The 27,267-nt window shown below is 37.2% G+C and overlaps 1 protein-coding gene and 1 long non-coding RNA gene across 33 annotated transcripts in view; one reads left to right on the top strand and one right to left on the bottom strand.

The window, feature by feature from the left end:
- Positions 1-496: 496 nt before the first annotated feature.
- The window catches only part of LOC137468721 (uncharacterized), a 296,780-nt gene continuing 270,009 nt past the window's right edge, over positions 497-27,267 (bottom strand). For 31 of the 32 annotated variants that reach the window (XR_010996142.1, XR_010996148.1, XR_010996136.1 and 28 more), the window contains one exon: positions 497-2,921. Coding sequence is in view for 2 of the 32 variants with exons in the window: in XM_068180662.1 (XP_068036763.1) it covers positions 2,727-2,921 (195 nt within the window). In the remaining 30 variants the exon portion in view is untranslated. Of the gene's footprint in view, positions 2,922-3,716; positions 4,815-27,267 lie in introns of those variants that run through there. The other variant, XR_010996155.1, reaches the window with a different exon arrangement.
- Positions 7,652-27,267, top strand: part of LOC137468723 (uncharacterized) — a 34,558-nt gene continuing 14,942 nt past the window's right edge. Inside the window, exons 1-2 of the long non-coding RNA XR_010996164.1 lie at positions 7,652-7,960; positions 17,080-17,210. This is a non-coding gene — a long non-coding RNA (uncharacterized lncRNA). The remainder of the gene's footprint in view (positions 7,961-17,079; positions 17,211-27,267) is intronic.

The raw sequence follows: 27,267 nt of genomic DNA, 5'->3' as shown, positions 1-27,267 counted from the left end.
CATGTATATAGCAACACACAATATAGCTTTATCTCATTATACAGCTTGAATGAACAGAATATGTGTTCACCTGATCAGTATCTTAAATAACCTGCTTTCAGTATTGAAAACTGCTACAGAATATGTGTAAATCCCCAACAAAGTGCTTCATGAGTGTGGCACCTACTTGGGTGCATTTGTCTTTCCTATACACATTCAGATCTACTTTTCCAATATTGCCTAAACAGAAGTCAACATTGAATATCACATTGGGGTTAAAAAGGTTACCTCTGTATCTAAATTTTTGCAAGTAGCTCTTTTGGGTGTTCTTAGCATGTGGGATTGACAGTTTACAAAGAAACGAATAACATATTTACAGGAACTGTATCATCATTGTAATTGCTAAGGCAATATTTTTTATGACTATTTAAAGACTAATTATATCTTGAGCAACTTGAAAACTATGTACTGAGCATAGTTTCTGTCTCTTAAGAAAACAAGACAAGAAGAAAAAGTATTACACTAACAGATAAGAACAATTTATTTTAACAATAGTGTTGATGCTTACAATAAAACACAATTCCTCCCACACAAGTGGAAAAAATATACTGCAGCCAAAATACCACTTTTGAAATGAACAAATAGTTTAGATGCCTGATCTGTATGAAGCCTTTGTTTCAGTGAAGTCTGATGTATCAACAAAGTCCTGCAGCATCTTTGTTAGACACAGGAAACAGAGAAAAATTACTCAGAACTAACTCACCTATAAAATATTAAGAAATAGAAATCAAATTACATGTTTTAGATCAGATGTTTGAGACAAATAAGCAGTGCAGGATAACTCATGTGCTTGAGAATCTCCTTATGCAAAGTCAGTGAAGAGCTTAACACATGAGGGACAAGCTACGGTTCACACTGGTTTTCTTTCAGAGGGATAAAAAACATAAGAAGTGATTGAGAAGTTACAAGTTGAGTCCAGTGCTTAGAGTATTGTGAGTTCACTTTAAATTGAACAGGTACAAGAAATATGTTTCTGAGTGCAAAGGGATGTTAATGCTGTAGTATGATTTTTAAACCAATATTCTCTTTCAGATTAAAACGTAAATTAAATGAGAGAATATTTTAAATGACGAATTTGTCACAAGAGTGACAAATTGTGACAAGAGTGTGTTCTCACTTGGACAAAGAAAAAGGATGGCAACTAAGTACAAAATACTCTTTGTTCCACGTTACAGGAAAAGCTAAGCAACAGTTTTCCTGTAGACTGAAATCATTATTCAAACAATAGAATGAATGTTTTCTAGGCCTCAAATATCAGTGTTTATGTTTTATGTTTTAAAAGTCAATTAATGCTGCAACAGTAAGGATGAATATATACTTTATGTTAATTATTTACCAGAATTATCTACAACAATAATAATAGTATTGTGGTTGGAAGTCTTTTAGATATTTTAGTATCTGTTTTGAGTGGGGGTTGTGTTGTTTTTGTTGTTTGGGGGGAGTTTTTACGTGCAAACTAACATTCAGGTTAAATTATAGTTCTAAATGTTACATGAGATCAAGTCCAGTTTTTTAAACATATAAATATGTAACATCCTAATGCTGCACAATGAGTAACAGTTGTTTGGATTTTTTTCTTTTTTTTTTTTTTTTTTTTTTAGGAACACTTCTGATGTTTAACATTTAAAATAGGCATATTTCCCTTTTTACCCTTCCAGGCAAGGAAAGCTCCTTTGGTTCTCTAAATTCTGCAGAGAAACAAACACAGTCCAAAGCTGCTGGTTCCCCTCCGCCTAGGTCCCAAGAGCCTGACTTGTGATTGTTGCTAAAAAACCTCACAAGTTAGGGTCTCAGGGACTAGGAAAAGTCCGATATGATCCAGAAGAATTCGTCTTCCAATAAACTGAATTGTTTAGTAGTCATAATCGCTGTCACCAAAACTTTCACTGCTATTGTTAAATAGAAAAAAACCCTAAACCCAAAAGAAACCCTAAAACCAATCCCTCCCCCAAGTCAACACCACCTCCTTCCCCCCAAATAAACAAACCACAGTTTCAAGTAGGGGGCAGAAAAGATCAAATAAGCAGGCAAGACGCATACATACATTCAAACAATGTATCAGCTGACCGAACAGACTTTTCTGAGAGTATGGTCCTTAACTTTTGAAAAGAAAAAACAAAGAACACAGGATAAAAATCTTCACTGCCTTCTCTCACAAGTAGCTATGCTACTATAATGCATCAGAGAGAAGCATCTACAAACAGGTTAAAATCTATTTCCAGCAGATTTGTACAGTAACAATTTTATTCTATTTCCTTAATGCCTGAAAGAAGGATTAAATGCTTGTTAAGGGGTTTCTAATGGAAATATTTCTCCAGTATACTTTTAGTCCTACTGTTCAGGTGGGCCCTGGGTTACAGAGTACTTTAAACCCATTCACGATGCAAGGATAACCTTTGGGCGTGTATTCACTTTTTGCCTCTTCCCCACGTTCAACATTTAATCCTTCTACAGACTGCAAGAAAAAGCTTCTTCCTTTCCAATGGCAAAACTAGCCTTCATTCCATAAGCTGCAGAAAACACTGACATGCAGAGATTGTTGTCACTTGAACCAGATTACTCAAAGCATACATAACTTTCAAATACTGTCGATACAGTAAGAAGAATTGCTCGGATTTCCCAAATTTTTTTGTTCTGAAGCCGAACACTTTTAATGGCACAACCACAATCCTGAATTACTTTTGCATTCATTCTCCTCCGATCTTTAGCCTTGTTTGCAGAATGAAAAAGAAAATTTCTACTTTAGGGACAGGATCCATCGTGGCTTTTTTTTTTTTTTCTCCATCAGATCCCAGAGCAAAAGAAACAGCAGCCATAAAGGTCCTAGCCACTGGAGCAGAATCTGGCATAGAAAACTCAGAGCTCTTCGAGAAGCCGTTCAGCTTTAAAAAGGAAAAAAAAAAGAGAAGAGGGGGGGAAGAATTAGAATCTCTGCTGGTCGAACAGGTGAACCATCCATTTACAAGAAAGCTGTACAGAGTGCTCTGCCGAAGAAAAGATTTGCTAGTGCCCCCCACCCCCACCCATGCCCTTCACCCTCCCCTCCAGACTGACACTTCAGATTTCAGAACATTTTGGATTATTTACAATATTATTTCAGCTGATGATATAATGCAACATTATATAAGAGCCGTTTCTTTGTCACTGTGACCATTCAATCAGTTATGCCTCAGACACAAAATAGTTAAATGAAACAAAATATATATATATATATATGAGAGAGATATTATATGTATAGCAGTCCCTAGATTTCATTCAATTTCTTTTTTTAAAGCTGATCATGATTTAACAAACAATTTTGACCACAGCTTTCAAATCAATAATTAGAATGAAAAATCTCTCCCCTCTATAAATATGACATTAACATAATTATACCACCCCCATCGCATAGACCCATCCTCTTTAGGGAATACATCTGATGCTCTGAAGATGGAAATCAGTCAGATTTTAGTTGCTCTCGAACGTACCTTTGCTTCTCACTGACTGACTGGCTTTACCTTCCATGCACACACACACGGTCACAGCACACACACACACGCACACACATGCGCACACACACACACACACACGCACAGAAAGGCACGGCACAGCAGCGGATGCTGACTCAGAGCAGTTGTGTGTGGAGGGGGTGGTATCGGCTGGTATTTTCACTGCACTCATCATTAACATTAACTCACTCTCTAGCATCCACCCTCTCTCAGACCTGCTGGACTGCAGCATTTGCATGACGCTGTCACTCTAGCCCTTGTGGGTCAGATGTTAGAAGAAAAAAAAACCAAAAAAACCTCAAGGCTCTCATAAGGAATGCCTTCATTTCTTCCAAAGGGTCCCTCTTCTTATTTTTCCACCTTTCTACTTCCTCTGTTGCTGTGTCTCAGTTGTTTGACATCTTTCCGGAAGAAAATGTCTTGAGCTGCAATAAGCCAGTAGTCAGTCGGTCCTCCCCTCACCTCACACTCCTATTCCCACCCCCTTTTTTTCCTAATCAATAAGACAGATCTCCAAATGCAGTTGTGAAAACAGGCTCTGACACACAGACTTTCATCCTCTATCCTCTGCCTCAGGAATAGCAGGCAACCCAGGCTCACACGTGATGTAGAGAGAAATAATGCCAGTAATTCTTGAACAGTCTTAGGAGTTTATTCTACGCCTTCTTCATTTTTTCCTTTGCTCGAATAAATACCAGTGGGACACACTAGCTCTCAAAAGCTACAAGGATTCACTTCTTCAGAAAATAATGAACATTAAAAGACTAATATTAATCTTCCTCAAAATTAATGCTATCTTCCTGCCCCCTTCATTGTAGTCTTTATAAGTAGGAATTGTCTCATAGCCAAAACCCTGCCAGGGTCTGAATCACCATTCACTGTGCTGAAATCGTGAGTTTCTGGGCTTCAATTGGCATTTAACTGGACTAAGCAATTTTTTTCCCCTCTTTTTCTTTTCTTTTATTTTAGACTTCTTAGTTAGAATAAAATAACAAAATAGAAACTGCTTGTATCAAAGGGAGCACTGCAAGAGAACAATGGCAATACACCCGCACCACCACACTGAGTACTGAAAATGCATGTTTGAGCCCCACTCGTGTATTTTTCTGTATGATATTTGCTCCATTTTGGTAGAGAGAGCTGAACACATACACACACACCGAATACACACACACAGAAACTGAAGACGCGTATAGAAAATATACAACACAAAACAAAGCACAAAGGCTGATAACTGAAACACAGGCACAAGTTTTCGGACAGGCTATGAAAATCCACAGAGCATAATCATTGTGTGCATTTTTACCTTGTTCCTTTGTTCTTAAGGCAAGGGACTTTAATGGCTTACGGTGTTGACAGTCTTTCGGCTTTTCCCTTTTTTACGCCAACAGTATTTGGGAATTACTTTTCCAGACAATACCACACCACTGTGATTCGCGGTATAGAAATTATTTACCAGAGGGGGGGACAGGTGATACGCAATTCACCAGCCAATTCTCAGAGCTGCCTGGTGCTGTGGAAGCCCTCAGCGTAGCCAGGCGGGCAGGTCCCAGGATGCAGCGCTGCAGTCCCGGCTCAGGTAGCCTTTTGGCAGCAGCAGTGAACGGGAAGGGCATCCACTTGCAGGAAAGGTCCAAAAGAAAATACCACACAGCCCCAAAGTAAAGGAAGGAAGACAAAACACCAGGTACACGCTCTAAGCCCAGTTAGTGCGCGCTTGGGACCAGTTGTGGTGATGGTGATTAATTTCTTAGGAAAAGGATGGAGGAAAGTAGACAATTAGGAAACAGTTAAGTTTGTAATCTCAGAGAAGGGGAGAGACGGAGACAGACACACACCCACATACAGAGAGCGAACGAAGAATGCCAAGCATGAGACAACAAAAACAAGACCAAAATCAGATTTGGGAAACTGAAAAAATACAGGATTACAGCATTCAGCTTAGCAGTTACTGAGGTATATATATTAAAAAAAAAAAAAAATTACCACATGCACAGCATGGCTTAAAATACTTATTGCCATCAACAGTCTGTGACGGATGCCAGCTTCTTACTGCTATACGTACATTAGATTGGTCATCGCCTCTTAATCTCCTTTTGCTCAGACCCATCCATTTTTTTGCTGCTCCAGCATCTGTGCCCTTTATGCATTTTTTCTGTATAGTTACCCACAATACCCTAGATAAATTAATGTCATGACCTCGCTATGGCTATCAGAAAGAAAAAAACGTCTACTATTTTAATAATTGAACGTGTGCGTACAGCAAACTGCCTACTGATAGCCCAGCTTTGTGGACTGCCTCCAAAAGCAGCCTTTGCTAGCTCTGCGAATCAGAGACAACAGATGCAAATACTGGCCACAGAGCCCCGGCTCTCTGCCTTGCCTTTTTTTTTTTTTAAACCCACCCTTTTCAGTCTGTGCCACTTCATTTTCCCTGTGCCTCTTCCCTTAATGGTTAAAAACATTAGCCTGATGAAATTAGAGGCTTCTGAATAAAAGGATGAAGATGAGTGAAAATTATAAATGGTTGCAGATTCTGGAAATTTATATCCAGACAGTGAGTAGGGAAGAGTACCCAGGTTCAAGTGCTGAGCCTCACTCAGGAGCACCTCTGGGGCCAATGGGACTGCAGACTAGATTAAATCAATAGTCGTCTGAAACGAGATGTCGTAATCAATCAGCTCAATTACCACTGTCATAGATCTGGGCTTAAGGTCTTTCCTGATTCCACTCTTCTAATCATTAACCCTTATACATCCTCATAATAGGAACTCATGCTTGCTCTCCTGCCCTACCTTCAGACCATCAAAGTTTAGCTTAGCATTTTCTCCTCTTTTTTCCTTTCTCTATTTAAAATAATATCAGAGTGGGTCAGCAAGAAATGTTTTAAATGTGAATATGGTGAGATTAGATGCACTCCTTTAAGTGTACCTATTATATATGTGCTGCTGTGCACTTATATATTATTATTATGCCTCCGGGAGTGGCTGGGTGGATCAAAGACTGCTGTTTAATTAACATTCAACTCAGCTGTTTCCTTGGAGATTAAAAATAGAAGACTAGTTGAATTAAACTGAAGCTGTTCACTCCTTTCACTAATCAAATATTACAGAACCCTCCTCCTCTCAACCTAGTTAGAAACAACTCATTTCTGGTTAATCAGCCACCAGGAAAATCCATTTTCAGTTTGAAGGTAAGTGTGAAAAAGTTGGAAAGACAGTTTTGTGTGCATGTCTGAATTTCACAGAATTGCCCATCATTTACATTTTGCATCCACAGTACAGTAAATCCTCATGCAATGCAAGGAGAAAAGAATCATCAGGCTTGACTATGAGCAGAACCACTTTAAATTCTTGCCTGTAATTATTATTTATTGTATGAAGATTAAATGTCAACCATTAATTTTTTTTTTAATTCCTGTGCAGGAAAAGATTTAAAAGCTTTAAAAAAAATGTTCCAGCAATTCTTACATATCTATCTCTGATTTTCTCAGGAGGAAATAAAGAATCCACGTAGCAGGCATCCAGAATTCAGGTCTCTTAAGTCTGAGTTATTCTGTTAGACTTAAATAATAATAGCGAAAGAAAACCCTGGCACATTTACACTTACATCACTGCCTGTACACACTGCCTCTGTTTCCAAGCAGAACCACACCTTTTTTAACCATGGATTTGCTTCTCATCTGGACAGACTGATGCACAGCCCCAATCCAGGCAGCACTGAGAATACCAAATAGCAGAATTAGCTGTGGTAATGGTATTTTGGGGAGGAATTTGTGCTCCTAGAGATGCTAGCAGTGGATATGGGACAGGGTAGCAAACAGAGATCTCACGGCAGAGGCAAAAGGCTGAGGTTGGGGGTCTGTCTGGGCAGGGCTCCATGCTATCCAAAACAGGTTATAATTGGAGATGGACTGCTGGATTTAATGACCCGCTGTTTTCATTAGTAGAAATATAAAACTTGGTCCCAAAAATGATTCAGCTGCTAGCATAGGTGCTTTTTAACAGGCTTATACCTCAGCCAGGAACAGCTTGGTTGCAGTCACTGACATCTCACAGATGGAAAAAAAATTACCTCAGCTTTGCCTCTTTTCTGGGAAAACTGTAGCTGGCAGGGGGATGAGAAACAAAAAGAACCTTAATTTTGTCCTTTAGTCATGCTAAATGAATGCACTGCACCAGACACCACCTTAAACTGGCTGAAGGGCATTGCTCAGTTTTGCAGGCAGCAGCTCAGACTGTGAGCACCATCCACAAGGGGACAGCATCCACATCCACACTGGAAAGATGCAGTTTGTGTCTGTGAGGAACAGAAAGGGGAGCAGCCATTGCTGAAAGCAACCAAAAAAATTAAAAATTAAAAAAAAAAAGAGAGAGAGAAGAAAAAAGAAGACGTTTTCTGGACTATTACTTCTGGACGGAGAGGGAGGAGAGGTGAGACTGGACATGCATGTCAGATATCAGAACCTGCTCAAATACAGGATGAGCCTTTTGTTTCTTAAACAGCGAGAGTGAGGTGATTTGCAATATTAACACAAACTTTGTGTGACAGATAAGGACTCTCTGGAATAACAGGTAGTAATGTTAAGGGAATGTGATGAGAAGAATTAGATACCATTGGAGCAAAATCAGAACGTATCTAAAGGGAAGAAAGAAATGCACTAATATCAAATGTTATTCTGATTTTACAGTTCTCATCTTCATATCCTCAGTGTGCTCGAACTGAGACATAACACATTCATCCCTTTTCTTTTTCTAGAAGCAAAACTTTCTTCATCACAGTGCACATGGAAAGGATATTCATAAAAAATATTCTCTTAATGTAGCATTTAAATGATGTAGAAGAGTAACACTGTTAGAATGACTTGTGCCTAGCTGGAATGACCTACAGCATAGTTCTTTATGATTGTCCTTAACACCTTCTCACCTTACTGATCAACAGCAAGGAGATAAAGACTTCAGAAAATTCCCACAGCTATCTAGTCCCAGATTTGCCATAAAACAAAATCTACCCTTCTATTTTCTTATTTAGAAATGCTACGTCCAGAATTCATCTTGTAATTTAGTAAGAGTGCCTTTTTTAACTTAGCTGTAATTCCCACCTGATCATAAAGTACTGAAAATATATATAACCTACACAATCTATTACAGAAAGGAAATCACAGAAATAAAATTACAGAGAAACAGCAATATCCTTCTCTTCCTGCACAAGCTCCATCTTACTCAAGAAATGCTATTATACCATCTCCTTGCTGACTTGTCAATATACCTGCCCTTTATTAAAACACAGACATATGACAGCAGAAATTATTGCAGTTTAAATTACTTTTTGTGTGAATTCTATTCGATAGACCTTGATTTTGCCAACACTTTCAATTAAAAAAGTAGTTATTTGTGAAAACAAACCATTGTGATGTGTATAATTTTTTTGACCTATGTTTCCTTGAGCTGTGAGAGCATGAAGTAATGAATGAACTTTTCTGTTTATGAATACTTTTTATATTTACTTCACTAATTACTTTGTGTTACTACTTAACACAGCATCAGCAGAATGTGACCAAAGGAAGGGCCCAGTACTAAAATGAAATTCCAAGTGTTCAAAACTTGGTTTTGCCTGAACTGCCAGGTCTGCATTTGTAGTCTGTTCAATAAGATAGATGTAAAGTGCCAAGCACTATTTAAAAAATCCCGCTTCGTAAATTTTCCAGTATGACATTTTAACTGTTAACTGACATTTTAACAGGTTCCTGTAGGTATACCTGCACACACACACAGACACAGACACACACACACATATAATTGATAAAAACACAATATTACACAGAACTTGATCACCAAAATATGCTGTCTATTCCCAGAAGTCACCCCTCCATGCTGGTTACACACTATTGTTGCAATCACCAGTGGGCCAGATTCTGAAATAGGGCAATACAAGTCCTTTTATTCGGGTGGATAATGTTTCTGAAATTACCTGAACCATTTCTCTGAGCACTGACTCTGAGGTGTGCATTTGCCACATAAAAGATAGAGTTTGTAAAAGGAAATTAAAGGTATTTGGTACATGCTGCAAACACTACGAGAATGTACAGAATTCTGCTGTAGGATAAAACACTCCTATTTTCTTAACAATGCAATCTGAAGATAAACATTTGTGAGAAACATTCAGACACAACATTTCTGCAACGTTGTTTTTAGAGGTTTCAAAAGCAGTCTGGGGAAAAGAAAAGCATTTTAAGAAGGAAATACAAAATAGGTTCAATGCCTGCAAAACCAGAATATTTTAAATTTTCTAGACAGTGAAGGTTAAAGCTATCCTGCATTCTCATAGTTCTCTCTCGCCTTTCAATCAATCTCATTGATTTTTTTTAAAGGTCAGAGGCTATACCTTCATTGATCAAAGAAACAGCCTGACACAGCGAAAGAGTCTGCCAATTCCAGACAGATCAATCACACCTTTGTCTGCTTTTGATACATTATGGTTATTTATTCTGCATCACCACGACTTTCTGTCGCATGGCTCTTAATGTAATAATGCTGCTCGGGGACAACAATATAAGAAAAGGGGGGAGGGGAAATATTCTATTTAAACTATTTTAAGCCTCTCTCTGGTATTTCTGAGGGTGGCTTATGATGGAACTTGGCCAACTTCTTTGATTTAGTTTTTGCCTTGGAACTCTTGTTCTGGTATTTAGCTCTTCTTGGTCAGCACTTTGTAGGATTTTAAAAAGGCAATCTTTTGAAAACAATTTGTGCAAAATGTTTTTAAAAAAGTAATTAGATCTTGATAGAACAACAGTTATGATCTAATCACAGCCATCATCTTCCACATTTATGCACCGTTTTAGAAATGCTTTAATAAATAGGATGTAACTGATACTCGGCTACAGCTACGAACTGCTTTATGACTGTAAAAGGAAACTAATGGTCAGTCTAAAATAATTACTAGGAAATATTGCTGAATAAACAGATATAAGTGCTGAAAAGGTCCTGGCTTTGCAAACTATAATGCTGAAAGCCAGCTAAATCTTAAAAAAAAATCACTATAAGCTCACTGTCTGCTATGACTGAAAGTTCTGTGCTATTATTTTGCTCTCCATAGCTCCTGCAAGAAGCCTTCAAAACTCCTATTGGTCTAATATCAAATCTTTTGTTCACATTTGGTAGCGTATCACTTCACTAGCACTACTAGCAACAGTTTACTTAAGAAAAATCACTTGTGGGTCTTGGGATATTGGTTATAAGTAAAAGTATTAAAATACACTTTTAAAAGTGAAATTGTATCCTAAGAGAAGCCAGTGGCAAAATGCCCAGTGACTGCAATGGTGCGGGGACTTCACTGGAAGATGTTACATCTCAGCTACTTTAATCCAAGCTATCTGCAGTAGAAAAGGCAGCTTGTGAGATTTTGAAGGACCCTAATTGTATAAAGATTTTAAAAACCTGACTGATTTCTTATCAAAATAGGCAACAATGCTGTGATGGGCTCTATGCACCTCTCAGTCCTATCAAGAAAAGTGGAACTGTTCAGTAAAATTAAGCATGTAAATCTTTGCAGAATCAGGATATCAGATAATAAGACATAATCACCATAGTTAGAACATTAAAATAAGATATGCAATAATCCAAACACTTGGCATTAGTTTCTAATTTCATTGTGCCTGCTCTGTAAATTATTGTGCACCCAATTTACAATTACATCAGCACTATTATGTAGAGCAAAAGGTAAGCGGTATACAAAGCTGAAATATTAAACCCATTAAAAAGTTATGAGTTTGACAGAGTCCCTACAAGTATTTGTGTTCATGCCAAGAAGTGCATTTGAAAACCCTTAACGAAAGGAAACTGCCTTCCAGTGATAAACTGCAGTGCCTACAAGACATTGCTAAAATGCTACTGCCACTTTCAAAGGCCAAGAGACCTTAAGAATGGTTGCTGGCTGACAGCATTATACAAAAACATACAGTTTCTTCTGTAAAGAAATAAAGCTGAATGCACAACATTTCAGACAAGTTTTGAATAAGTCTATTTGTCCAGCTAACTTTGCAAAGGCTCTGAAGAAAACAGCACCATAAACACTTTCAGTCCCCACACAAGGGCTAAACAAAGAGTCCTCTTTCTAGCCATTTAATCCAGTAATTTATTTTTTCAACCATCACATAAATCGAAACACAGCTGTAACCAATGACTTGCAGATCCAGTTCCCTGCCAGCTGGATCCTGTTCTGCTGAAGCAGCAAGATTTTTACATTGTTCACTTCTGTACATCTGGAGAAATCATTTAGGTTCAAAGGTGACTAGAAAAGCTCTTTAAATAAACTCAACCAACAGTGAAGAGAAGCCTATGTATCTACAAAAGCTCCACAGAGTTCCATTTTAAAAGTTTTTTCTTTAAATTAGTGCATAGAGCAGTTTGCTTTTTTACTATTTTTGATTATGACATTTTAATTGAATTCTACACTCAAATATGTATTTTGATAACAAAGAAATATTTAGTATTTCCCATGAATTTTCAAGCAATTTCAAAACTCAAAAGTGATCAGAGTCAATAGTGTGTGCACTTATCACATTTAAAAGAATGACCAGACAAATAGAAGTGTAGTGAAGAAAAGAAGTAACTCAATTAATGCATCTTAGCTGCTGCCTGAAATGCATCTCGACTTTAAATTAAAAAGAAAACAAATAAGAAAGGGTATACTGTACTTGGATGTGCTGAACCTGAAATCTCTTAGAAGTTAGTCCTTAAAATAGCTTTACTTCAAAACCTCTGCCTCATCCCATACTGCAGGAGTCTGCAGGTTAAAGAACAGAAATCCCACTGACATTTTAAACTGCACACAGCAAATTGATCACAATGCAGTATTTCTTTTACAAAAGCAATCGCAAAGCAAACCCCAGCAGAATCTTTCAGAGGTAAATAACAATGAATATTAAAGGCTCATATAATCTGTATCTTTGATTACTTTTCAGACAAAACAAGCACTCAAACACAGTGACAATGGAAGGGGTTTGTGCCTAGCCCAGGCCCCACTACCAAAAATATTTGAAACATTGAAAGTTCTGATGATAGGTCTTATTTAGACATTCATAAGCACATGCTCTCAATTACAAATTCAACTAAAATTTTTCTCTGTATTTGTGTTTCTATTGAAAGCAGGTAAGCTAGACACAACCAGAACATGCCCCAGTTGCTAAGGTAAAGATGTAGTCACTGTCCTGCACATTATTAAAAGGCATTTCAAAATTCAGTTACGCTTCACTACTGTAATTGCTTCTTTTCCTCTTTTAGTACTTACTGTAATAGCTGTTTTGAAACAATGCTGATAAAAGTATCCTTTCTGCTTGCCTCTCTGGCCACATCTCTGCACTTCTTCATGCTATTGCCAGTTATCTCTCCTCACAGATTAACTGAGAAGCTACCTCACCTTCAGCTCTTGCTTCTCCTTGTCAACTCTTATCTGCACTCATAATTATAGGAATGCTATCTGTGCTCTGTTGTGAAAATAGGAGCATTAAAAAATATAAAGAAGGAAAATATAATATCTTTAAAAGCCAGATAAACCAGATATATCACTTGAAGAAATTAACATGCATAACTCATAACCAGGTAATTACCACATCACTCCAGGGCAAACTTCAGAGTATTTAGACATGCATTTCTGTCCACTAACATGTATAGATTCACATAAACATTCTAAAACTAAAAGTATCTAGTTTTCAGTTAATTACCATGTTTCTGGAAAGCTTTCTCACTTCAGTTTCTAATGTGTATTTACCCGTAACTTTGGATGAGTTTTGGCTTGATAACCATGTAAGTGTCACAAAAGGAAGTGAATTTTGCCAGAACAGAAGCCATCAGTGCCCAGTGAGTGAGGCTCTGCAGGGCTTGCCATGATCAACTTTGCCAAAATCATCATACCAATTTAACAGCATAAACTTCATTTGCCACCCATTTCTTTTATTTCACCAGCAGCAGCCCTCTGTAATTGAGAGTCTGTCTTGTCAAAACTATTTTACTCAATAGGCAAATGGAAAATAAATCTCTATCAGGATTTGTTATTCAGTTCAGACATCATCTATTGTCCATGATGTGACATTGCCTGTTTTCTGCCTGACTGCCTAGGGTACAGGTAAGTTAGATTTGGGTAACTTTAATTCACAATCTGAAATACACCCTTGAGACGCCTGTGACAGTCTAGGAAAAATAAAATAACCTGGAGAGAGGCGTTACCTATTTTTGTTAGCTGCCTTTGGCTACTTAAAAGACTTCTCTTAACTCTCTCACATTGCAGTTGGCAGTACAGATAGTATTCTGATTTATCTAGGACTATAATTCCCATGGCAGATCCCCAGGAGATTTCAATATCTATCTGGTTTAAAACCTAAGATCTGCTGAAAGAATCTTCCAAGTGGAAATCCAACTCACCAAACTAGGAAGACTGAATCAGAGCTTTTGAGATCCCAAAGGCCAATTTCAGAATGTGCTAAGCCAGATATTCCAATTATCTGCATTTTTGTTTGGCAAATGTTATGAGTGCTGCTACTTAAAGGTTTGGATAACTATGCTTATCTTCTATAAGGCATTTACTTATGCCAATTTAAATTGTGGAGAGAACTTTATGTAACCTGTACCACTGGGTGCTTGCAGCAGGGATGAACAGTCTACAAAGCCTGGCGTGCCAGACTTCACATACATCTCCTGTGTTAAAGACAGAGCTTGCCAATAGGAACTAATGGGGGGACAGAACCTGCTGCCATTTGAAGATGAGTGATGCTGACAATCACTTTTTTGGCAGACTCCAGGTCCCATGCAAGGCAGCAATTCCCATTTGCCAATTCCCAGTGAGTGTGCAGACCAAAACATGTAGCATAAATCAGAACATCTGCCTGAAGTGGTGGTCCTTTCTGCTTTCCCTCCTGAGCTGGGTCATTTGTTCCTCCACCTTGTTTGTGCTGACACTTGCCTCTCACAGCTGTATCCTAAAGCAGATTAGGGAACTGTCCCAAAAAGCAAATCAGAAGAAATACAAGATTAGTTTGCAGCAGGATCAATCCTTCATCTGGCTCATTTAACAGTCATATGCCAGCACAAAAAGCCAAGGGGAAATGAATGCCACTAGCAAGAGGATGGAGTTCTTCTTTCAGTGGCAACCTGAACTCAGCCAGAATATATGTGGCCTTGCACCTAGTTGGAACCAGGAGCTGTATGAACCTGGGCTTCTCCAAGTTACCTCCTTAGGACACTAAAGTTCCCCAAATTCTGACTATGAGGTAGTGTTGTTATGCTCCCTGGTATCTGTGTTGAGCTCTGCAACACAAAAGTAAAAAATACTTTCTGATGCAAAGGTATGAGACTGTTTTACAGCCAGAGAGAAATTAGAAGTTACATCCAGGGGATAAAAGACTAGACACTCCAGGAAGTATCATGTAGAAGGGCTGTTCAGGGTGGTCAGAATAGTAAATGAGATATTAGCAACAGTCAAGCAATACATCAAGGCTGTAAATAACTGTGAAATCAAGTATTAACCGTAATCATACAACACACAGAGGCGGTGCTCAGAGATTCCAGTACACTTGAAATGCAAATTACAGTAGAGCTAAGGGTAGTTGTGACAACAGACTTGAGCCAAAAATTAGATCTCTAATTTTCAGACACTATGAAGAAGTGTATTTGAACTTTGCCAAAACAGGCTGAAATGTACCATATACGTATAATTACTTGTACAGTCTTCTCCTTGCATGTATCTCATTCCACTTACCATATTTATAACAGTGTTCGCAGTCAATTATTTACAAAGATAAAATGGACAGGCTTAGGGTTTTCATAAAGTCCATTATAGCCATAAAGCATACAGAGAGAATCAATAAATTGTATGTTATCTCCACGTAGCATTCAGCATTTCCATGTCTTTTATTTTAGTGGGGGGAGGGGAAGGGGTAAATAACACGCCTGTTACTGATGAAGTCAGTTCTCTGTTCACTGGATTTTGATCCACACACCGCAAGGCAAACATATGCCTTTTCCTTCACAAATAAAGTGCCATCAGTCACCGCACCCGTGTTTGTAAATCTTTTCTGAGATGCTGTGTTCTCACATGTGTGATTTGAGAGCAACAACATAAGATGAAACATATCATTGTGAAACATATCACATCCAGGACTTATGAAAAGGAGGGAAAAAAAAAAAAAAAAAGAGGTGGAATGGCACGCTCCACAGCTAGGTTTATGTTGTGCCCTGAATTCCTAAGCAGAACATCTCAGTGCAACGACAGCATTTCAGCCCCCAAAGGCCCATGCCTCTCCAGGGATCAGAGCATTTGCAAGTGCATGGGGATTCCATGTGACGTAAGCATGTGACAGACTCTGCCTGGGAACCCACCAGCTAGCTGGAAGAGACCAGCAACCTGTGCTACCAGGCAGCTTAAAGAATTATTGCACAGACAGAAAAGAAACTTCCCATGTCCATGCTCATTTACCCTTAAAATAGCCCCCAAAACATAACTACTTTTGTAATAAAGTAAATTTGACCCATAATGTTGGCTCAAAGTGCTTCATTTGCATATCCTCGAAAGAATATACCCTTGAGTATAATCCTAGGGAGATGTAGGCATCAGAAAATACTGGTATCTTTTCTACGTTTGCTTCATTTTTGATTATTAGGTTGCAATGGCAGCTTGAAAGGCACAGTTTCCCTTGTGAAATCCATCTGTACAAAGTCTTGCCTTCCCAGGATCCAAAACTGCAGTTTGGGATAGCAACACAAGGACATTGAGCAAATCCTTCTTAATACACCAGTTTTCTCCATGAAGAGCGGGAAACTGTGCTACACTTTGAAAAGACATGCTTCCATCCTAGCAGGAGAGATGTCTGTAGGATAACCAGCAATAGGAGGAGTGTAACTCTCAATCCCTTATGTAGCATAAAGATGGCCATAATGGGTTAAATCCAAGAGCCTTCTCGCTCGGCATCCTCTCTTCAACACTGCATATAAATAGATGCCAAAGGTCTTCCTTTGAATCAGACAAGCACAGATGATCCTTCTAACAAAAGACTGTGAGGTGACTATAAGGAAAAGGAACAGGTTTGTGTATTATTAAGAGAGACTCCAAGTGAGAAAAATGAAATATCACAGAATTTTGCAGTCACATTTTTTCAGGAACTGAAGGGTGGCAGAGGGTACATAGGACAGGGAGGGGGATAACATGCTGTTCTCCAAAACCCACTAAAACTGTCCTGTTCCCGGGTCCCTCTCTGTTTTCTGTGGATACCATTACAGGGATTTCAAAGCCTCTTTGCAATTCTTTCATAAAGGTCAAATTGCACACTCTGTTCAGCATGAGCAGTGGTAACTGCACTGCCTTTGAACATCAGCTCTCTGGTGCAAGCAGACTCTTGTTACCAAAACAGGAACTTCTTCATACAGTCAGACTCTGGAGTCTGCTGAGTGCAGCTACCCAGATGACAAAGAAGCAAAGCCAACAAAATCCAACAACAGTTAACCAAGAAAAATTGTGTTTAATTATTTGGTTTTTTTTTTTTTTTCCTCTCTCTATCCAGGGATCCCTTGGAATCTATCTTGGGAGCTTTACAAAGTAAGAAAAGTTATAAATAAACTCCTAATGACAAGATCACATATTTCAACTACATCTAGAAAGTTCAGAGAGCCACTTTGAAGAGACTGTCTCTAGGTGAGTCTGATAAACATAGTTAAAAGCTATTGTGCCCCACATGTCATCGAATACACAGCTGACAAGTTTAAAGAGAGCTACTCCACTAATAAAATGTACAGGATGTTATGTTACATTTCTGAGGCATAGAAGTTCTTCATAAAGCCTTAAGCCAACAATTGAAAACCTTATAGTTGGAGTTCTTATAAGTTTCCTTTATTAGAGAGAAACATTATACCTCTCGACAGGATACAGACACCATGAGCATAGTTACTTGAAAAATTAATTACCAAAATTTTCTGTGTATTTTAGTTAGGTAACTGCAGCCCTCGTGGGCTGAAAACAAAAACCTGTAATCTAGACAAGTATCTAAGTCCCCAGATTTATAAGTGGTTCAATGCAATGCAGAAGTGGCAGGCTGCTTTCCTAAATCCACCTGAAAGAGAAGTGCCATGTGGTCTTTTTTCATAGGAAAATGGTGCTCTTAAGCCTTGATGGTGTCAGAGTTCTTCAAAAGCAAGTTGAAGCACAGTATTTTTTCAGCCTGCCCTTAGACTTGCTTCATTCTTAGAATTCAGCAAATAAGTCAGCAGACATTTTCATTATTCAGTGAGGAGCATCAGAAAGCATGAAGCAAACAATACATGAGGACAGGTTTATAACTTCTACCTCTCCATCAATTCTTGCAGATTTCAGTTGTTTAAAATTTTCTTATTTGCTCCTGTCACTACTTTAGCTAGTGAACTCATAGCAGCAGCTTTTAATTTTAAATACCAGGCATTCACACCTCAATAAATGTGCAGCAAATTACACTACATCAGCACACAGTTTCCCTTTATTCACAGGGACAACTGCTTCTAAAACTGTCTTAGGACTCATACTCTTTGATTCCCAGATTTTTTTGGGTAAAGACACACCAAAAATATACTGTTATTTTGTTATTATAATTGTTAATCTAATTTATTAATATTTTCTATCATTTTTAGGAAAAGAAAAATGAATTATATTGCATTCCTTTGAAACCAACATCCATTTGAAGGAAAAAACCCAACCCAAATGAAACAGTATCAAATGACACTCCACATTCATTCATTTGGACTCTTGGTATGATTATTAGTGCTTGTGATTGTGAGCCCTGGACTCCACTCACTCTTAAGTTCCTCCAGGTTATATTCTGCTCTTAAGAGACAAAATTGATTCAACTCATTGTCTAATATGAAAATAAGGATTTTCTTTTGATTTGTAAGAGTTTCAAATTTGATGTTGTTAGGTGTGGGAGTGAAATCCACAGAACTGATGTAACATTTCAGCTTATTACCCAAAGGGTTAAAATAAACTTGAGGGAACAATAATGTTTCTTTCAGAGACCACCTTTTCACTTCAAAATAAATCAAGCAAGGGGTTCTCCAGCAAAGGGATCTCAAGTAAAGAGTTTTTCTGTAAAAACCCAGTCATGTAATCCATTAAGGTTGTCTAACTCCTCTGCTTCAGGACTACAGTCAGAATTTACCCAAATTGGCACTGAACAACAAGCTTGCACTACACATTTTTCCTATATGAATTTTCTCCACTGATGTAACCTATATGCAAACAAAGTGTAGGAGAATATTTTCTCATTTACCATTCGCTACGAGGGTACAGCCAAAAATAGCCTAAAATGAAATGTACCAGTCAAATGAATTTTTATTGGCTCCTCCCATTCTTGCCATCCTGTTATCAAAATCACTTTGATAATGTGGAGGGATTAAAAAAAAAAATTAAAGGAAAAGGTTTTTATTAGGCCAACACAGACTGGAGAAGAACTGTCAAGACAGATGCTTTATTTTAAACCAATATTTTAAGCGCTTGCACAACAGCCTACAAGTATTTTTTGGGCAATACCTCCACAATAAAAGTACAGAGTTTTTCCATAAAGAGTCCAATGTAGAAGTGAGATAGAAATAAAAATTTCCAGTTGTGTAAGAAGGAATTCTTTTTCACAACGAAACACTACTTCAAGATAATGGCTAACGTACAAAACTAGCTTACACCAAACACAAGCAGGGACTAATCCTTCACTGGCTCACAAAGCAACATGGATCACTTTTAGCTTTAGTTCTTATGGGCTTTCATATAAAAAAAAGGAAGTCAAAGAGTGACATCAGTGGTGAGAATCAGTAGAGAGGAGGCACCTCAGAGCATGGCAGCAGTTCAAGGTTTCATTTGCCTTGGTAGGGACTGAAAGAAAATCACAACAGCAACATGACAGTGAGAATTCTGCAACCTGCCCTTCCACAGAATTGATGTTTTTATGAGAATATGAAAATATTGTGAACTGCACAAGAGAACAGGAAGTAATTACAGATTAAGAGGACTATTCAATGACAAAAGAATGATGAAACCTTTTGATATTGAGAAATATTTAGTAATTTAGAGGAATTTTCAAGTATATAAAAGAACATAGGACAAGACAAAACTACCAGAAAACAGAAAAGATGAAAAAGAATAGAGTGGTGCATGGATTTGCCTTGGAGTAACTGTGAAAATACTTCAATTAATTTCTTTGATCTGGGGTTTTACTGAGATTATTTGCTGCAATTGTGATATGGAACAACCTCGCAAAATATGAGACAGCATTGCAACCATAGGTAAAATATGGACTTTTTCTTTATGCTGAAGAGTAGATATACGTCAGCATGCTCAACTCATATTCAGTTCAAACCAGTTTAGTAAAAGAGGATAGAATCATAGCATCAGAGAATCATTTAGGTTGTGAGAGAACATTAAGATCACCAGGTCCAACCATTAACCCAGCACTGCCAAGTCCACCACTAAACCATGTTCTTCAGTGCCACATCTCCATGTCTTGTAAATGCCTCCAGGAACAGGGACTCAACCACTTCCCTGGACAGCATCCGACCTCCTGCCTCTGCACCTGTGAAATCTTCGGCACCAGAAGTTCCATCAGCAGAACGAATCACCTTAATGAGCACCTTTAATTGGATTTCTGAAAATCCTCTCTTTTCCAAATATTTTTAAAAGCACGGTTGTTTGAACAACTGTACAATGAACTTTTCTCCTTGAAATCTATTTTAATCAGTTCTGTACATAAAAGAGGATGCTCGTTTTACTTTTTCCTTCCTCTTCTCCCACGTGTTCTACTTGGAGGTACACTGTGTAAAGATCCCTGCTGTGGGTGTGTGACTGTCCATGGCAACACTGGCAGGGTTCTTGTACAACCGTGTAGTTAATTTTTTATAGCATATGAGATTTACTATTTCCCTTACCTTTGGGCTGGAGAGAGACACATGTAGCCCAGCAGATGCAGAGGATGCAGTCAGGTTAATTACAGGGATAACTCTGTAAACCTTAGCTATGCTAAGTAATAACTAAAATGTAAGCAAGGAACAAGGACTGTCCTGAGAAATCCCTCAGCTCTTTCAACATTGGCAAAAACAGGGTAAATCTTGCCCCACAGAGGGAACAGCAAGACATAAGGGCTCAATCAAGACATTCACTGACACCTCCCCTCTCTGGATTTCTGAGAAAGAAGAGTCTCTATGGGATGCTCAGCACCCTGTAATAGTTGATACTAGAAGCACCTTTATCTCAGTTTTACTTTACACATCTAAATTGCTTTCCCAAATGTAAGCACCTACAGGTTTGGAACTTTCTTGCATAGACTAGCATTTAGTTACTTATTTAATAAAAAAAAAGTGTTATTTCTGCAGAGATAAAATTTGTGTCTTCTCACTTTTGCCAAATCTTTGCTCATTCTACTTTAAAAAGAGGCACAACATATTTATTAAGATATAGGTTGTTTTCTTCCTCTGTTGCTTATTTCTTCTCTATCACGGCAGTCAGAATAAGACAAGATGCTGCATTATATAATAACAGCCATACTAGATGTAGTTTATTGCATAGATAGGGTCATATTGCCATTGATTCTTCTTTTGTTGTGAGGGGATCCTTTTAGTTGGAAAAATTATAAGGGGACAGGAAAGGCTGATGAAACTTTAAGAGAGATCACAGGTTTTATTGAGTTGTTCACAATGACTTGATCTCTTTTTATGGTATTTTAAAATTAATTTAGAACCCAAGAGAGGTCATAAATAGTTCAAATTACTTTTTTCAATGGCTGCTAACTTCCATACTGTTGAATCTTCTTTGACGATATGTCATCCACTGCTGTAGATCTCAGGGTTCCCTTTTGAAGTTCCCCACATAGTGTGTTTTGGATTTGAGTAACCCAGCTAACTGGGACATTTGCAGGTGCTGTCATCTCATTGCCTAACTTTCTTTCCATTATTTCCATGTGTTAAATAACAAACATCATAACATGAAGCAGTGGAGCAGCCCACTTAATCTTTCAGTCACAGTGGAGTATGACTATATATTTTTACTCTAGACTTTGTCATCCAGCCATTTTCATTCCATGATGAGGATTTTCCTCTCCCCCAGTGACTACTTAACTTCCTTAACAGCTGCTCCTGTGGAGAAAATTTTTGAAGTCCAAATATTATGTTGACTGATTCATTTTTCCTTTCTTTTCTAATAATTGGTTTAAAAAAGGCACAAATAAAAAAGCTAATAGAACAGTGAGGAATTAATATCTTTTCCAAAAAAAGACCTGGCAACTATGATATTAGCATTTCACCATCTTACTTTAAATAAAGCCTCCTCTAATTCCCAGTCTCTATTTCTTTCTATTGTGCAGAAATATACTTCACTAGATTAATCTGTAACAGCTTTCTGAAAACTTGTCACAGTACTATCCAATTCTTCAGTACTGAAGAGTCTTTACTCTTCATTTGTCGATAGAGAAACTAAAACATGGCCACATATAAATAAGAAATGTTTATAAACTTTATCACATTATTCCAAAAAGTACATTTCTTTAATGCAAGAAGGGAGAGGTATTGTCACTTTCACAGACCAGTGAGATTAAGACCTTTTAATTACATTAGCATCCAAATATAACAAGCAAAATCACTCAAATCAGAATAAAAATCCACACTCCTAGGCACTTTTTGATCTTAACCTTTCTGTACTTCGGCTAGTTTTATAAACTTGAACTGAGAATTTTATAGCTAAACCCTTTCCTCCTCAGGTGTCAAACATTATCCCCACAGTTGTGGGATTCTTAAAATTCCTATCTGAATATTGCAATTTCAGATTACGTAGGGTTTTTTACCACATCCTTCAAAGAGTTAAAAGAACAATGCTCACATAAATACTTCAAACTTCATATTCCTAATGTGCAGAACATACCATTCACACATTGTGGCAAGTGGAAGTAAAATTGATTTAATCCAATTTTGAGCCTCCTTTATCCTGGGCTGCTCTGCATGTCCTCATATAATTCAGTTGTCTCTTTGAGACTGCCCAGGTCTTAGCAGGAAATGCTCAGCTGCCCACGAGCTCCAGCCAGGATGGCTGGGATTTGTCCAGCAGTGCCTGGCACACTTGGAGTCCCTGCAACTCAGGCAGGGTTTGCCTGGAAAACAGCCTAGTAGCCATTTTCTTGCTTCTCTCCACAGCAGAGTTCTTCCCAAGATGAACCTGGAGCGCTTAGGGCCATGTCTGGTGGGTCTAGTGGTCCTTTCCATAGAAAAAGGGTCAGGGCACAGAGGATACAGAACAGGTGAAGTCAACTGCTGTGGGCAAGGGCATCTCTTCAGCTTCCTTAATGGAAAGTCCATGCTGCAGATTATTTAAAGAGAAAAGTTTGGACTTCTCATCACTGTTCCCCCTCCTTGTTCATATGCCATAACTCTCTCCACTTAGACAATGAAGATCAACAAAGGCAATTTTAGTTTTATTTGTACAGCTACTTTTACTTTCAGGATCCACTGAGCTTCAGCACTTGAATTTCAATTGGTGTTGTTTATTTTAAACACCTTCATTACTGCAGTCTTTATATGTGCATACATTATGTAGCTTTTAATATTTATGACAACGAAATAGTCTTATTAAATGTGTGTTATTATTAAATACAAGAGATGCATTGATTTCAAGAAGAACTGTGGGGCAAGCTGTGTAATTACTACATTATAAAACACAATGTCAAAACATCACACTGATAGAGAAAACACATTCCAATGTGATACATAGACTTCAAACTGTGAGATGGTACTGTTTAACACAGAACACAAGCACTAGGCCTTTAATGTACTGCCCAGAAAGGACTCTCATAAATATGTGTTTTGGACTAGTCATCATTTTGGCACACCAGAGGGTTCATCCCTTGATCCCAATGATGACAATGACAACTAGCACAAACTTGGACAAACTTCTAAATTGTCCCGAGCTCCTGCTTTTCGCCATGGGTATCATGTCACAAAAGGATGTCACAGTCCTAGGTGATTGTGACATGCTTTTTTTATAAGGTACATCCTGTTTGTTAGAAGCTGTCTATGGAAAATTATTAAATAGTGGTATATGAATGGAGAAAGACACAAGGACCTTTGCTTTCAAAGCAAATCTGAATGCTTTCCTGAGTACAAATGCCCATAAAGGCTTCAGAGAGGTTATCATGGAAAAGGAGGGACTTCTGTAAGATTGTGTATTAGCCTGTTTTTCTAACTATTCCCTTACACTTGAATGCAATTGCAATGTCTTATTCATGGATGTGTATCACTTAAAGGTGCATTGCATTTATTTTACTGAAAATTGTGAATATGTTGAATTTCTCAAAATGCTGTGGTTTGTAGCTGTGGCAGCAAACAGACTTACTTTTTTCCATATACTGATAGTAATATTTTTAAGTGGATGTCATTGAACTGCTGTATATAATGCTGGATTACCTTTAGATAATAGATTTTAGCCCACAAAATATATAGATTAGCAAAAGGGCAACAGTTCAGACAACTAGTTGGCAAACATTATCTGGTGAACAACTATGAAGATGATTTATATTATACTTTAATTTTATTTTTATTCCCTTTTCCTTCATGTTCTTCTTTTGAATTAATTTGAACTGGTTTTGCACAGTTTCAAACACTAATATTGCACTTCTTGGACAATGTTATTCCAAAGATGCTAAGACACATAAGTACAAGGACTTTTAGGATTACTGAGTCAAGTACCATGGGATAATTTTCTTTGTCTTATAGATGATCATTAATGATTCATTTCTCTTTTCTCCTTGACTACTACTACTGCTAGCAACAAGGCCCATTTCTCTTGCCAAATTTTTGGTTTTCTTTTTGGTAAATATATTTTTTTTCCATTTACTTTTTATTTAAAGTTAAATTGAACAATTATTTTGTCCCTGAAAGAACTTGATATTGTTAAGATTTCATTTGTACACTTTCTATAGTTTAATTTTTTTCCTCAATAATGCTCAGTAACTAAGTGTTTAGTCTTCACTTAACTATTTCCATAAAGCACAGAACTATTGTCTATCTGCATGCAACTGTTTCTTGATATCCTGGGGAACTCCTACCTCCAGGTTTATAGAAAAGCTCTAGGAGCTAAAGAAGGGACAAGAATTCACCATATTCCCTCAATCATTTATCATTTACTTTGATCTTATTTAAGAATAAATGAAGAAAATTTATATGAACAAAGTAATGAACTGGTGAAACTATATTAATGAAAATTTCATCCAGGAACAAGCACAGTGTTTTTTATTAAATAGCTTTAAATTCATAAGAAACATGAAGGTTCTAAAATTTAGTATAAATTACATGAGTTTGCATCCTTGTAACCTCTTGTTTAGATGACTTACCAGCATTTAAAAAAAAAAAAGCTTTTTTAGATTCTTTAACAAATCTTCAAGATCAAGGCTGTGGAAGATAAACAAAAGCCCCAAACCAAACCAAAAACAAACAAACAAACAAAAAATCAACAGAACAAAACCCCCTAAACAATCAAAAAAAAAAAAAAACCAAACAAAAGCCCCCATATCTATATGTTAGGAAATTTCTTGCTCCCTTACATTCCACAAGTTAGAACTCAATTTGCATGCTCTCATTAATGAATACTCCTAAGTATTTGTCAAATATAATTATACACCTTTGCTTCAATCCACAGATTCAAAGTGTAAAGCAGCTTTAAAGCTTCTGAAGTCCTCTGTAGCTCTAAAGTCATAAAGAATTTTTTAGAACAAGTATCTTCAAATGTTATTGCACTTAACAAAGATAGTTACATTTTCAGTATTTCCAATACCATGCTATGGACCCTAAAGATAAAAGTGACTGGAACTGAATTTATTTGAATATTTTAACATCAGCAAGGATTTTATTTATTTCTCCTTATAGTGAGGTTTTCTGATTTTTAAGGTATTTTAAGGTATTTTTTAAGATCTACTCACATTCAAAAATCTGTGAGCCAAAAATTACATAAATGAAAGCAATGTACTTAATACATTTTGAGAATTTGACTTTCTCAGTACTTCCTAATTTAATATGTGTTAATTGAACTATAGACTTACATTAGTAAACGCTTTTCTTTATGCAGGGATCCTGTTTTCATGATCACTAGTTCTGAAATAAATCTTCACTCAAGACTTCACTCAGGGAGAAATTTACTATCAAGTCTTAAAAATGTAGCATTGCATATGGGGAGCTGTGTTGGAGATGCAGTATATAAAGTGCACTGACAGAAAACAACAGTTAATTGAGGCCTGACTGCTATTTTGTGGTTCTATCAAGTGGAGAGAAGAGAAACAACTGATGATGATCAGACAAGTCAGTACAATCCTCTATGCAACGCTAAAAACATTGTAAAATTACTGTAATTCTCTCCAATGAGAAATTACTATCTGGTAAATTAGGATTGTCTTTTAGAAGACAGTATTGTTTATTTTTTTTTCTCTCACAAGAGTGCCTATGAATATGGTTCACTTCATGTTATGCTACTATTTGTTCAAAACAAAAGCTTTGAGGATATCTTACATGAAGATTAGTCACCATTTCATAACCATAGCAAAAGCCTGTTTTATTGGTTAGCCATTTCACTTAACAAGCAAATAACCTTGTAACACAAAACTGAAATTTGAAAATACCTAATAATATTATTTAACTTGTACCATAAATATTCACATTTCCTCCTTCTATTGGACAGAGGAATTTTTTGTTCATGTATAGAACAGAGAGGCAAAAATTATCCTCAAAACAAGCTTGAATGCAAATCTTCAAGTTCTTTTTGGATGCCGAATAAGCTGATCTCCTTCATAAAAATTGCTCAGGTTAAGATCATGGTATCTCCCAATGTAGACCTTGCTGTTTTAACCGATTCCATATTCTGCAGATGTTTTCACAGAACTGAAAAATTTGAAGCAGCTAAATTTACTTCAAGGAGATGGAAACTTATTACTTGACCAGTTTAGTGACATTTAGGGAATTAATGAGATATTCCATTAATTTGTGTCATGTGGAACTGCTATTACACTCTGAAAAGGACTAATAGACCAACATTCTGTGTCTGGAAGTGATCAGCAGCCAATAAACTTCATTCTCTCATAATTTTAAAGGAAAAGAACTTCTGGAACCTCTACAACTCTTCAGTGCATGGTTTGAATCAGAAATTTTGCTAATTCTAGTGCCACTGCACATAGTGTTCTTATTCACACAAATGTTTAGCATTCTTGATTCTTACTAGGAATTTCCCTAAATTTTGTGGTAACAAGCTGCAAATTAATTACAGTTCATATAAAAGCTGGGGTTATCTTATTCTTTTTGATTCAGGCTTTTGGGAGTTTTATATTTCTCATTTACGCAAACAAAGTGAGCAGATGCCAAGGGAAGGGCACACACAGGAGTTAATTCTCCCTTATGATGACACTGTGCAGTTATAATATGGCCATAATATAATCACATTTAGTGTTTGTTGTCTTAGACTAAACGAAACTAACCAGCATCATTACTATATTGCCTGCATTAGTAGGAGTTATGGCTATCTGTGCGCCTTTGCTCTGGATTTTCAGTTTATCTCTAGATTTATATTTTTGGTTTCCTAATTCTCAGTAGTGGGGGATAATTTTGAGATGGTTTCAATATGTCTGAAATGTGTACTACCCTAAGATACTACTTTTCATAGTTACTGCCCTCCAAATTTATATATTATAATGGGTTTTTCTGCTTATAAAATAAAT

This window comes from Anomalospiza imberbis, chromosome 2 (genome assembly GCF_031753505.1).
Source record: "Anomalospiza imberbis isolate Cuckoo-Finch-1a 21T00152 chromosome 2, ASM3175350v1, whole genome shotgun sequence".
Classification (NCBI taxonomy): Eukaryota; Metazoa; Chordata; class Aves; order Passeriformes; family Viduidae; genus Anomalospiza; species Anomalospiza imberbis.
Note: the sequence above shows the minus strand (reverse complement) of the source record. Positions and strands in the feature narration are given on the sequence as shown.